Below are 13,079 nucleotides of genomic sequence, written 5' to 3' on the forward strand. Positions count from 1 at the left end.
TTTTGAAAAAGTTTGTTATCATAGCTGATATGTCGCGTTTCACATGATGAGCAGACAGAAATCGTAGAGTTTTTCCAAGACAACTTTTTATTCGGCTTACACATAACTATCAAGGGAAAAACTGGAGGAATTCCGAATGTATTGATAATCTATGTCACTTTAACGTTTGTAACCTATTTACTCACTTAAAGGCAGACAAAGAAAGGCATTTTGTGGCAGATGTTTCGTCAAAAATAGTGATTAGGTATAGTTCATTTCCACTCGCAAAATTTTGCTAGTTCATTATTTTCCATTTAGCAATTACCAGATTTTAGCTGGAATTTTGCTAGTTGTATATAGTTAATTTCGAACCCTGACCATCCATAACACTAAGTTTCAAGTTATGTGCAATGCAATGGATTGATAACTTTCTCTGTTAACTTTGTAGCAACACCAAATTGCTTGCCCATCATTACAGCAGCACCGTCAAAAGCAGCTAACAACTTTGTTTTCAATATCAGCCTTAGATAACCCAACAGCCTGCAAACCCTTCTCAACGCTTAATAATATCCCCTCAGCAGTAGCATTTCAAGTGCAATACGTCACACAAATGTGTTTTGGGATAGCCTGATTGAGAATCCACAAACCTAACAAATACTGACTCTTGCTCTGCTATTCCAGCATCTGTACTACCATCAGACAAAATACAAATAGACCTAGTTTCCTTCAACTCACCCACAACAGATTTGACTTTAATTTCAGTTATTGATTTTATGAAGGTCGCATATACCTTATCATTTTTATATTTTGGACCGAGATCAACCCCATTTTTTCCCTGTAAATCACAAAGACCTTGAAATGATTTAAAAGACTGACCCTGCTTTGCAACATAAAATGTAGTGTTGAACTGACAGCAAATTTGTTTTTGTATGTTATCACTTAGAGTAAGGGATATTTCTTTAAAGGCCCAACATAATCTGGTCAACTACCAAGTATCTTTTCATGACACGTTACATGTTGATTGGACTTGTTGTGATGAGTAAGAGTTTCTATACTAAAATTTCCTGCACCCCCGGTTCCCTTAAAAAGGTCACTATCCTTGTCTGCTATAGTAGGAAATTCAAGACAAGTGGTACAATACATTTGATTTTTTTCCTCGTCATATTTAACCCATGGAAATTCCTTCGTCCACTCAGATTTGAAATTTTGATTTTTTCTTCTTTAGGGTTGTTGATTGTGTCACTTTAGAGCCTCTCCTTACTCTCACTGCTAGTACCAACTTTAGTAAAGAAGGCATCGATAGTTTGTTTTACCATTTTCTCAGTAGGCCTTGCGAAGAATACAACTTACATTGCTGACATTAACTATGAGAAAAAAGATGGAAAATAAAATAAGAAACGGTAGCTGCCATGCAAATGCAATCTGTATTCAATCTACCAAATGAACAATCTGATATATACAGTCGAATCTCGATAATCTGGACACATTGGTCCCCAGCAGTATTTGTCCGGATTGTGAATCTTCCAGATTGCTGGAACATGACCTTGATGACCGTCGAACTTGTCATTACCATCCAGAGGTGTTGATCACGTATGCCAGACTGAGTACATATGCCTGCACATGGTACATATTCACGTCGTGTTTGTTGTTTGAAAGATGCATGTTTGTGAAATATTATGTATATTGTTTATACATGGTTCAAACATTCCTTTGATGAGTTTGGGCATTTTGTCAATGAGTTGGCAGATAGTTTTCTTAACACTAACAGGGATTTCTACACGACGGTGTTTGGGTGCGGGGGAAGCCATAAAACACTGTAAATGACAAATAGATACCGATTACCAAAAAAAATAAAAGTAAATAAATAATAAAAAGATTTCAAACGTAAAAATAAATCTTATAACAAAAAAGATAAATCGATGCGTTACTGTATTATGAGTGGCTGAAAGCGATATGATCTTCCGAATGGTCCCGGGCAGAATTTATACACAAGTTATATTTTGAAAAGCAGACAATTGAACAGAATTCACGTAATCACTGAACACCGTTAATCCAATTATCCTAGTATTTACACCTAGGTTACCTAACAGGTTTTATACCACTGATCATTGTCCAAGCCGAGTGGTCGCGCCACTGTGTGATTTACCTGTGGGAACCTCTCTGTCGCAGCATTGTGTGCATTTGAGCTGAACAAAAACACATATTTGCATTCCCAAAATAGTGTTTGTTCCTTTGAAGAGATCGACATTATGGCGAAAGGATAAACAACGCCAATTTCAAAACAAACGCTTTTATTAATTTCATTCACCCTGGAAAACAGTTTATAATAGGACGACTTAGCAACAGTGCAAACATTTTACGGTGACATTAGACAGAGGTCAGCTTGGGACAATCGACATACAATCATGTGTGACGGACAATGCCCCCAGTCAGGTAAGATGAAATAGCGGTCTATTTTTTCTGAAAAAAAAATTCTTTTGTATTTTCTCCATCCGGATTATTGACTCAAAAAAGACCATATTTCTGGGTTTGGTTCCCGGAAATTGTGCCCAGATTGCGAATCCGGATTTCTGGATTAGTAGCTCAAAATAACATTACGGAAATCCGTTCCCATCGATTCTCGTCCGGACTGCGAGATTTCCGGACCAACGGAGCACGGATTATTGGGTCTCGACTGTAATGACATTTGTCATTTGAATTTGTTGTCTTTATTTGAATTGTTTTCACTTACATCTGTAATAAAAATAATTCTAAATATTGATGTGTAATTCTTTTAATTCCGAAACACAGTGCTATGTCCGGAGATGTGTTATCCTATTATATCAATCTACCTAAATGAAATGCTTTGATGACCTGAATCGGGTGCGCACTCACCATGCTATGCTCTGTTGTTTGTGTGGTACACATACATGTACTAACTTCCAATAAGGAAAGTACCGTAAATTTGCGGGTATAGTGCACACTCGGGTATAGTGCGCAGGTACTTTTTTGGGGTCAGATAAAAAAAAGAAAAGATTTTCTTCACAGAGATTAATTGATTACTGGTTACCGCAACGAAACAGTTGTGGTTTGATCCATTGATAATTAGGAAACCACAATCATCGTGACCCTAACATATTTAATTACCTTATGTAAACAAATTCACCCAGGTGCCTGACTTAACAAGCATGAAAGGTTTTGGCTAATTGGATAATTAACGGTTCTTAACAGGTAACAAACACATTGAGTATGAGGAGATTGATGACACCCGGCTTCGGCTAAACGCGTACTATTGCTCAGAAAATTATGTTGTTTTAACTGTCTGAAAAATTTCAATCGTACCTTGTCCCCATATCTGTACCTACCGCGGTATCCAAAGGTACTTAATTATAGATAGCGTACACCATTGACTATGCCGAGAGACTTCGAGTTTCGTGCCGCCGGTCGCCACTTCGACATTCCAGAGTGAAATATCAAGGCACAGATGAAAAAAAAAAACATGTCTAAAGTTCCAACCACTGACCAGAAGGGCTGACATTGGTGTGACAGCGAAACACCCAGAGATGGAGTGAGAGCTGTTCAACTTTGTATGCGATCGTCGAGATGCCGGCATCACTGCCAGTACAACAGAACTGCGCATGCGGGCCATGCAGATCAAGAGAGGTCATGGGGTCACCAACTTTGGGCATCGATGGGATGGGCTGTACGATTTATGAACAGAACGACAATCGCCCAAAAACTTCCTATGTGAACTAACTATGTGAAGGGAGGCAATCCAATATGCCGGAAGCAGAACTCGGGAATGATAACCCCAAGAATGGCATGTTCCTGCATATAATGCGCACCCTCTTTTTAACACAACAGTTTTAGCTTGAAAAAGTGTGCACTATACGCGAAAATTTACGGTAAATAATGGAAATTAAGACTGGTTGATCTTTTTACGTAACGTTGTGCCTATATTTATGGAAAAATACATTTTTTAAAAACTAATTGCACTCATCCTAAGTGATAAGCCCAGTTGAAGAACTGCTCGGCCTGGGCCGTTTTTCACCCGTCCAGGAGGGGTGGAAGAGTGCATTTTTCGCACTCTGATCAGTGTTAACTGTATATATCAACCTATCTAATTCTTTTATCATCTTCATATAGTTAACTGAAAAAACAATTTCAGTAACTAAATAACTACAAATGATGCTTGCTTAAACTCCCAAAAATACAAGTGTACACCAAAACACAAAGTGTAACAATAGCATACTTCTACATTTAACTAATATAGAAATACAAGAACTGAAAAATTTCTATACCTACTTCTTTAGAGACGAAGGAGTAAGCAGGAAATACAATGTTACATGTAAGCTAAGATCACCACCCCATATTAATACAAGAGGCCAAGGGGCCGTAACAGTCACCTGAGGAATATATGTCAATAATCTGGGGATTTTAAAATGATGCAAAAATGTAACAACACATGTGCAGGACCATGTGTAAAACATCTGTACCAAGTTTGAACATGATCCACCCAGTGGTTCTTGAGAGGAAGTCCAAAATGTCTTAGCCAAACAGAGGCCAGGTTGGCCATCTTGGATTTTGAATCGCCCCAAAAAGTTAAAACACTTGCCAGGACTCTGTGTAGAACATTCGTATCAAGTTTAGACATGATCAACCCAGTGGTTAATCTGACTGTTGGTTCATGCGAAGAAGAACTTTAAAAATTTACCTAATTTTACCCCCTTTTTCCCCCATCTGGGGCCCCTATTGGGGCCACGCCCTTTTTCTTTGCAAACTTGAAGCGGCTTTCCATGGGGACACTTTGTGCCAAGTTTGGTCAAAATCAATTCCGTTGTTCTTGAGAAGAAGTTGAATATGTGAAAAGTTAACAACAACAGACAAATCATGATGGCAATAGGTTACCATGAGCCTTCAGCTCAGGTGACCTAATAAATAGATGTTGTTAAGTTTTGTATGTGACATGCGATAATTTTGCAAAACATGTAGTATGCGACATTACACATTACCTGTAAACTTGTCTACTGCACATGTATGTCTCATAACATAAATGATCTTAAGACTTGAAAATGACTCAACAATTTTTATTACAAAATTCCCTTTCAAGAATCTATCGAACAAATATATTTTATCCCTGACTTCCCAGAAATGTAGATGAATACAGATGAAATTTCTTGTCTCGAAATCTCTTGAGCCGAAATTCCATTGAGTCAAAATAATTTTCAAGTCCCAATTTTTTTCCTTCTATATCTTTGTAATTTTAGTTTGGATGACTCAAACTACATAAGTCCAAATTTCTGGTGAATCAAAGCAATTTTTCAGTCCCTTCAATCAACAGGAGGCCCAAGGGGCCTTAACGGTCACCTGAGGAATATATGTCAATAATCTGGGGATTTTAAAATGTTGCAAAAATGTAACAACACTTGTGCAGGACCAAGTGTAAAACATCTGTACCAAGTTTGAACATGATCCACCCAATGGTTCTTGAGAGGAAGTCCATAATGTCATAGCCAAACTTGAAGCAGCTTCCCATGGGGATGCTTTGTGCCAAGTTTGGTCAAAATCCATCCACTGGTTCTTGAGAAGTAGTCATTTAATGACCCTTATGGGCCCCAAAGGGGACATTATCACTTTTTTCAACATAATTTCATATGTCTTTCACTAAGGGATGCTGTCTACCATATTTGGTTGAAATCGGTCAAAGCTGAATTTTCTACCCTTTTGAGCACCCCCTAGTGGGGCCGTTTTTGACCCATTTTTTTTTTCATACCAAACTTTGTAGACCTTGCCATAAGGACCCTAAATATCAAATATGAATTTAATCTGACTGTTGGTTCATGAGAAGAAGATTTTTAAAGATTTACCTAATTTTACGGCGCACAACGCACAACGACAGACAAATCATGATGGCAATAGGTCACCATGAGCCTTCAGCTCAGGCGACCTAACAAGCTTACAGTTAGTGTTGCATACAACACATGTCCCTGCCATAAATTACTGTATTTATCAGCAAATAAGCCCATGTCTGCTAATAAGCCCACCAATGTTTTGTTGTAAAGCAAATGTGAGCAAATGCTACTTAACTGTTTGCAATAAGCTAACCCTTTACTATGGATCCGATTTTATAGGTTGGCCCCATGATCTAATTGCAGTATAAATACATTATTTTTCCAAGAAATGTAGAACTTGTTCTGTATTAGAAGTGTCTTGTTTTATCATTTGTAAGCTTCCAGTGTATCAAGTTTCAACCAAATCCATCAATCCGTTCTCAAATTATTGTCCGGAAACTAAAATGTGTCAATTTCTATTTTTAGTAAGTGACCTTTGTAGTTGATCTTTTGACCCCAAACAAAATCCCACACTATATTGCCTTATAAACTACCATGGTTTGAAGTTTCATCCAAATCCATCGTCTGGAAACCAACATCCAGACAGACAGACGGAGAAACACTATATTCCCCTCCGGTTTCACCGGCAGGGGACTAAAAAAGGGAAAAGTAATTAGTTGTCTAGAAATTAATTTTTGCCAAAACATCGGCACATCTTCTGTCAAAATTGGCAAATAAAAACACACAGTAGAAAATCAACTGTGCATAAAACATGGCTAATTGCAGTGTATCGGTAGTCCATCGTACACAAAACACCTGGTCTCTAGCATTTAATTACGAGTTTAATTATCCAATTTGGCTTCTTAATTAGTGTCACCATCCTGTATCAGTGACAAAACATGAAAACATTTTAGGTTGGTTGTGTACATCTTCAAGAAAGATGAAAAAGAAACCATCAAACTAGTACAAACTTTTTGACGAAATCTGATCCCACACAATTCTTAGAAAAATTAATTCTAATCTTGTTTACTAAAGGACTGTGATAGGGAGCTTTGCAAGATTTAGTGTTTGTACAATGAAGTGCTGAAAGTATTTTTCATTAATAGAGTTGAAATCTGCGTGATTTGTAGTCTAGTGCTTGTACAACGTTTTCTCTAACAGGTAAAAACTTTCTAGTGCTACATATTTCATATGCTTATTTATTCCCAATAAAGTCATAATGATATGATCTGTATCTTTTTACATCGTTTCTTGTAGCGTATCAAAAGCAAATTTAATTTGCTTTTATTGTCATTCCGTAAAATATATTATGTATATGTGCTTGGTCAGTAAGGGTATTGTACGCATGTGCAGAACAGAAACAAATATATTTGAATGGAGTTGTTTTTATATGTTTTCACAGTCCCTTGAATTTCAAGATAACGAGTTTCGAATGTATGTTGAAACATTTGAAACTTTTGACCTCTCGTTTTCAGACTCAGGTTGGGAGACAGGCAATCAAACATCATTTACTGACATTTCATGGAAGAATTAAATGGAGTGGGTGGGCCCATTACAGAGTATAGGCTTACTGAGGAAGTGCCTACCTATCTATTAACATACCTTTACAATTTCTTTCGTCAGAATTGGCTCTGCTTTGATGAAACTATCCAGCACTTTGTAGAAGTCGTATGGATGGATTTCGAACACTTCAAGTATCCATGGAAATGCAAACTTGGAATCTCCAGCTGCCAGAGCCTTTATGACTGGGTTCCCTGATCAATTTATAATATTTCATTTTATAATTCATATTTGTACTATTTTACGATCATTGGCTCACCAATAACACAATCTACAACAAAAGAACACTTCATACCAAACAGCAATGACACCCTGCATTCAAACTAGTTTTTATGAACTACTCGATCTCTTGTAGTTTCAGTTTCTAAGATATTACAGAAACAATAGTTCTTCTTGGAATTGTCTCAAGGAAGTGTTTCCTCAAGTGCAAAGTATATAGCGAAAAATGTAAGGAACTTAACTGGAAATCCATCAACTCCTATGGAAACAAATTTCTCACTATGTTCACTAGTTCAAATGTATCTTTAAGGAGTCAAAAAACCATTACCCTGAACTCTGCCATTAATGAAAAATATTTCTCCAATATCAGTCTTTATAAATCTGCCTTCTGAGTGCCATTGCACAAGTTATTTTGAATAAATTTCTTGCAAATTCAACACATGATGTACAAAGGGCCTGTAATGCTCTTTTGGCTTTGACTGAAATTGCTTCATCCTAGTTTAAGGAAAAGGAATTCTAAAGGTTTATATGTACTTCCCCATGTGGCCCCATCCCTCTGCCAACAGTTGATCAGCCAAACCATTTACACAAACAAGAGGCCCATGGTCCTTAAAGGTCATCTGACTCCAAAAACTTTCAGCAGGGAAAAGGGTTATTTTGTCTACGTTGAATGAAATCTTACTATGAAGCTGTTTTCCATGATGCAGATGGTAGTTTAGGTGAGTAGTAGGTAACTGTAACAAGTGTTTCCTATCTTTTTGACAGTAAAGTTGGAGCTCAATCCAACAGGTGAAACTTGAGATGAAGTTTAAAATAGGTGTTGCAAAGGAAAACTATGATTGCACAATCATGTTACCAAATACCCTCCCAGACTGCCATATCGAAGTTTTGACAAGGCTACCTTTCCTTAAAATTCTAACCAATTATTGGCACAATGGCACCAGTGGAACTGAAGAAGTTAGAAATATGTTTTTTAAGATGGCGACCATCTTGAATTCCAAACATACCCAAAAAATAACAGCACTTTGTCAAGACCATCTCAGGATCATTTCATGCAAATCTGAGCTCAATCCCATAGATGGAATTTGAGAAGAAGTTTGGCAAAAGTTTACGCACAATGGACGGAGCACAGCGCATGGTGGGCGACAAATATGACGAAGCATGATGGCCATAGATCAGATGACCTAGAAAATGTCTTCTTCACCCAAGCCAGCTTCAGTTTTTAAGAATTTTGCTATATTTCCACTGTTGGGCCCGCCCTTCCCATCCTAGAGGGTAAGACACCCAATGTATATACAAAATTCATTTCCTTTAATACCAGAATGCTCCAGACCAAATCTACGCAATTATACAAAAAAAATTTCAAGAAGACTTTCCTCTATTTCAAAAATTAGGCTTCCGTCCAATAGGCTGATGCTCACCATTTCCATAAAAAATTAACCTTCATTAAAAGATGTTTACGGCCAAACTGAGACAGAATCCATACATTCCATCACAGGAAGAAGAATTTCAGAGAATTTGTTCTATTTCCCCTAATGTTCCACGCCCCTTATGCCCCTAGGGGCCAAGACCCACTTTTTATACAAAACTGACTTCCCTGCACACTTTGATGTTTCTGACCAAAATAGTGATTTGTAGGAAATGTTTATTGATGGACCAACTTTGGATGCAGCTGTATGCCATAAGCTCACTTGGCCCAAAGCAGGTTTGAAAGGCTGTAATTTTTCATAGCACTTACATGACACACCATAGGTCATCAGGACGATCTCAACAGAACAGGCGACAAGGGACTTGTGGAGAGTTTCTATTTTCAGAAGTGTACTGAAGTCAGTTTTGGAAAGTCTCTCCTTCTCCTGAAATACACACAACAATAATCAACAATTATAGGAAAATTTGAGAAAGATCCATCCAGTACTTCTCAAAAAATAGCCCAAATAAGAATTGCATAAGGTCAGATAAAGACAGATGTAAGACAGATGGACTATGGATGCAGGGTAATTTGAACAGCCCATCATTATCAGATGGTGAGCTAACAAAATCTAAATCTAAGCAATGTTTCAAGAAATTAAGTAGGTGAGAAGAGCACGAGGGTTACTACATTAAATTTACACAGTATTAGTACCAGCACAACAAGATCGCTGCTATTATCAAAATCTTCTTTTTGGAACTTTCACATGAAAGAATGATTCATAACACTACAATCATTACCGTCTGTAACATAGCCTCCAGCACTCTGTAATACAGGCACTTTGCCAACGTGAACCTCTGTTCTGCTACAGACTGCTGATTTGAGCTTGTCAAGTTCACAAACCGTTTTATGAAAACCTCCTCCATCTGCACCACACGGTCTGCAATATCTTTGGCAGGATTTTGTCCTGAGCATTTCTGTGTATCAAAAAAAAATTAAACACTATACTATAACAGTAGACAAATCCTTTTAGAGACATATCAATTGGTATTATGCACAAATTTAATATCCAGTGATAATTGTTTTAACAACAGTTAATTTTTATTCTATTTTTTTTACGCAAAGGGATTTATTTCTAAAACTGGTGTTAATCTGCATCCCCTGCAACTAACTTAAAAATGTAATTCTGAAAAAAACTGTTTACAACATTGTTTATCTGCATCCAAACAAAAACTTACTTCCTTGGCATTTTTACAAAATAATGTCCGAGCTATTTTTCATGACTTAATGAAATTATAAAATTATATATTTCAACAACTGAATCATCAGAAACGCTATAAATACTAAAGTCACCTCGTAAAATTCTTGCAATTTGGCACTTGGTTCATCCTGTGAAGAGCTAAGGATGTTTTTCAGCTGCTGTACGGTATTTAATGCTGCTCTGTAATACATGGAAACATGATCAGGAAATCAGTAAAAATGTCACTACTACAGATATCAGAACTCTATTGTATCAACTATTCATAATACAAACTTTGTACAGTCAAACTTGTTGAATATGACACCTCATAGGGTAGAATTGATCAGTCTAATCTGACACCCAGTGGGGCACCATGGACTTGTCAGGTTAACAGTCTAATCGGACACCCTGTGGACACATTGTACCAGTCAGGTTAACAGTCCTATCTGACACCCTGTGGACACAATGTACCTGTCAGGTTAACATGTCTAATCGGACATCCTGTGGACACAATGTACCTGTCAGGTTAACATGTCTAATCGGACACCCTGTGGACACAATGTACCTGTCAGGTTAACATGTCTAATCGGACATCCTGTGGACACAATGTACCTGTCAGGTTAACATGTCTAATCGGACACCCTGTGGGACACAATATACCTGTCAGGTTAACATGTCTATCAGACACCCTGTGGACACAATGTACCAGTCAGGTTATCATGTCTAATCGGACACCCTGTGGACACAATGTACCAGTCAGGTTATCATGTCTAATCGGACACCCTGTGGACACAATGTACCTGTCAGGTTAACATGTCTAATCGGACACCCTGTGGACACAATTTACCTGTCAGGTTAACATGTCTAATCTGACACCCTGTGGGACACAATGTACCTGTCAGGTTAACATGTCTAATCGGACACCCTGTGGACACAATGTACCAGTCAGGTTATCATGTCTAATCGGACACCCTGTGGACACAATGTACCTGTCAGGTTAACATGTCTAATCTGACACCCTGTGGACACAATGTACCAGTCAGGTTATCATGTCTAATCGGACACCCTGTGGACACAATGTACCTGTCAGGTTAACATGTCTAATCTGACACCCTGTGGACACAATTTACCTGTCAGGTTAACATGTCTAATCGGACACCCTGTGGACACAATGTACCTGTCAGGTTAACATGTCTGGACATCTGACACCCTGTGGACACAATTTACCTCTCATCTGACATCCTGTGGGACACAATGTACCTGTCAGGTTAACATGTCTAATCGGACACCCTGTGGACACAATGTACCTGTCAGGTTAACATGTCTAATCGGACACCCTGTGGACACAATTTACCTGTCAGGTTAACATGTCTAATCAGACACCCTGTGGGACACAATGTACCTGTCAGGTTAACATGTCTAATCGGACACCCTGTGGACACAATTTACCTGTCAGGTTAACATGTCTAATCTGACACCCTGTGGGACACAATGTACCTGTCAGGTTAACATGTCTAATCGGACACCCTGTGGACACAATGTACCAGTCTTGTTATCCTCTTTCATTTGACATGCTGTGGATACCATCAATCAGTCTGATTTACATGCTTAATCTGACACCAGGTAGGATACAATGTCAGTCAAATTAACCTGTCTTATCTGACATTCTGTAGGACACAGTGTATCGATCAGGTTAACCTGTTGAATTTGACACCCTATGGGACAAAATATACCCGTATGGTTATTCTGTTGAATTTGACACCCTGCTGAACACAATCTATAGGGAAATCTTTTAAAGATTTTAACCAGTAGGACAATTATAACAATTTGGCATGGCATCAGAACATATGCATGCTAACTTGGTAGTTTCATGAGAAATGTAAATATATCATTATATAGAATTACAAGAGATGTTAGAATACAGAACATACAATGAATCTTTTTGTCTATAATGTAGTCAGCATTTTAAATATGACCAGATTGATTCACACAAGCTCAAGGGAGCTAAGATCAACTTTTTTCCAGAAAGTTTTGATGGAATAATTTGATCAAACAGATGAAAATTTTCCTATTCAATGTGTGTTATTTTTATCATGACCAGTTATGAAATCAAAATACTGCATGAGGTATAATATTCATCAACCAAGTTTTGATGGAATAATTTGATCAATTAGATGAAATTTTTTCTGCTCGATGTGTGTTACATTTATCATGACCAGTTATGAAATCAAAATACTAAATGAGGTATAATATTCATCAACCAAGTTTTGATGGAATAATTTGATCAATTAGATGAAATTTTTTCTGCTCGATGTGTGTTACATTTATCATGACCAGTTATGAAATCAAAATACTACATGAGGTATAATATTCATCAATATTCAACTTTTGTTATTTTGTTAAATGAGCAATGGGAAAAGAAAAACATATTTACAAAAAAAAAATGCTTGAAATAAAAGGTGAAATATATACTATTAATATTTAAGAACAAATCCAGCTTGATGTGAAAAAAAAACATGGGAAAAGGTTTCTCACAATATACAAATTAGACAGAGTATATAATACAACACTTTATTTAAGTAAATTACATTAGAATCTATGGTATGATTATGACAACATTTTTATCTAAAAATTAAACATAAAATAAATATTTCAACAGATGTTTACTGACCGTACAAACTAAATAATCAAACCAGTGATGCTATATAACAGTTTTTGGCAATTTATATGATGAAATTGTAAATAAAATATTGATTATTTCCACTGATGTTTATCCTAGAGGTATGTAGTATTTCAACATCATTGGACAAGAATTTCAATTTTTGTATAAAAAACAACAACAATGAACTGCAATTAAAAAACA

The 13,079-nt window shown here is 37.1% G+C and overlaps 1 protein-coding gene across 1 annotated transcript in view; it reads right to left on the reverse strand.

Annotated features, from left to right (window-relative positions):
- LOC132562632 (retinoblastoma-associated protein-like) overlaps positions 1–13,079 on the reverse strand; it is a 75,025-nt gene that overhangs the window by 43,705 nt on the left and 18,241 nt on the right. The window contains exons 13-16 of the mRNA XM_060227385.1: positions 10,330–10,417; positions 9,777–9,953; positions 9,307–9,421; positions 7,392–7,543 (exon numbers count right to left, since the gene is read on the reverse strand). Coding sequence (XP_060083368.1) covers positions 7,392–7,543; positions 9,307–9,421; positions 9,777–9,953; positions 10,330–10,417 — 532 coding nt within the window. The remainder of the gene's footprint in view (positions 1–7,391; positions 7,544–9,306; positions 9,422–9,776; positions 9,954–10,329; positions 10,418–13,079) is intronic.

The sequence above is a fragment of the Ylistrum balloti genome, unplaced genomic scaffold (genome assembly GCF_031769215.1).
Source record: "Ylistrum balloti isolate Yb309-2 unplaced genomic scaffold, AGI_CSIRO_Ybal_v1 Utg371468, whole genome shotgun sequence".
Lineage (NCBI taxonomy): Eukaryota > Metazoa > Mollusca > Bivalvia > Pectinida > Pectinidae > Ylistrum > Ylistrum balloti.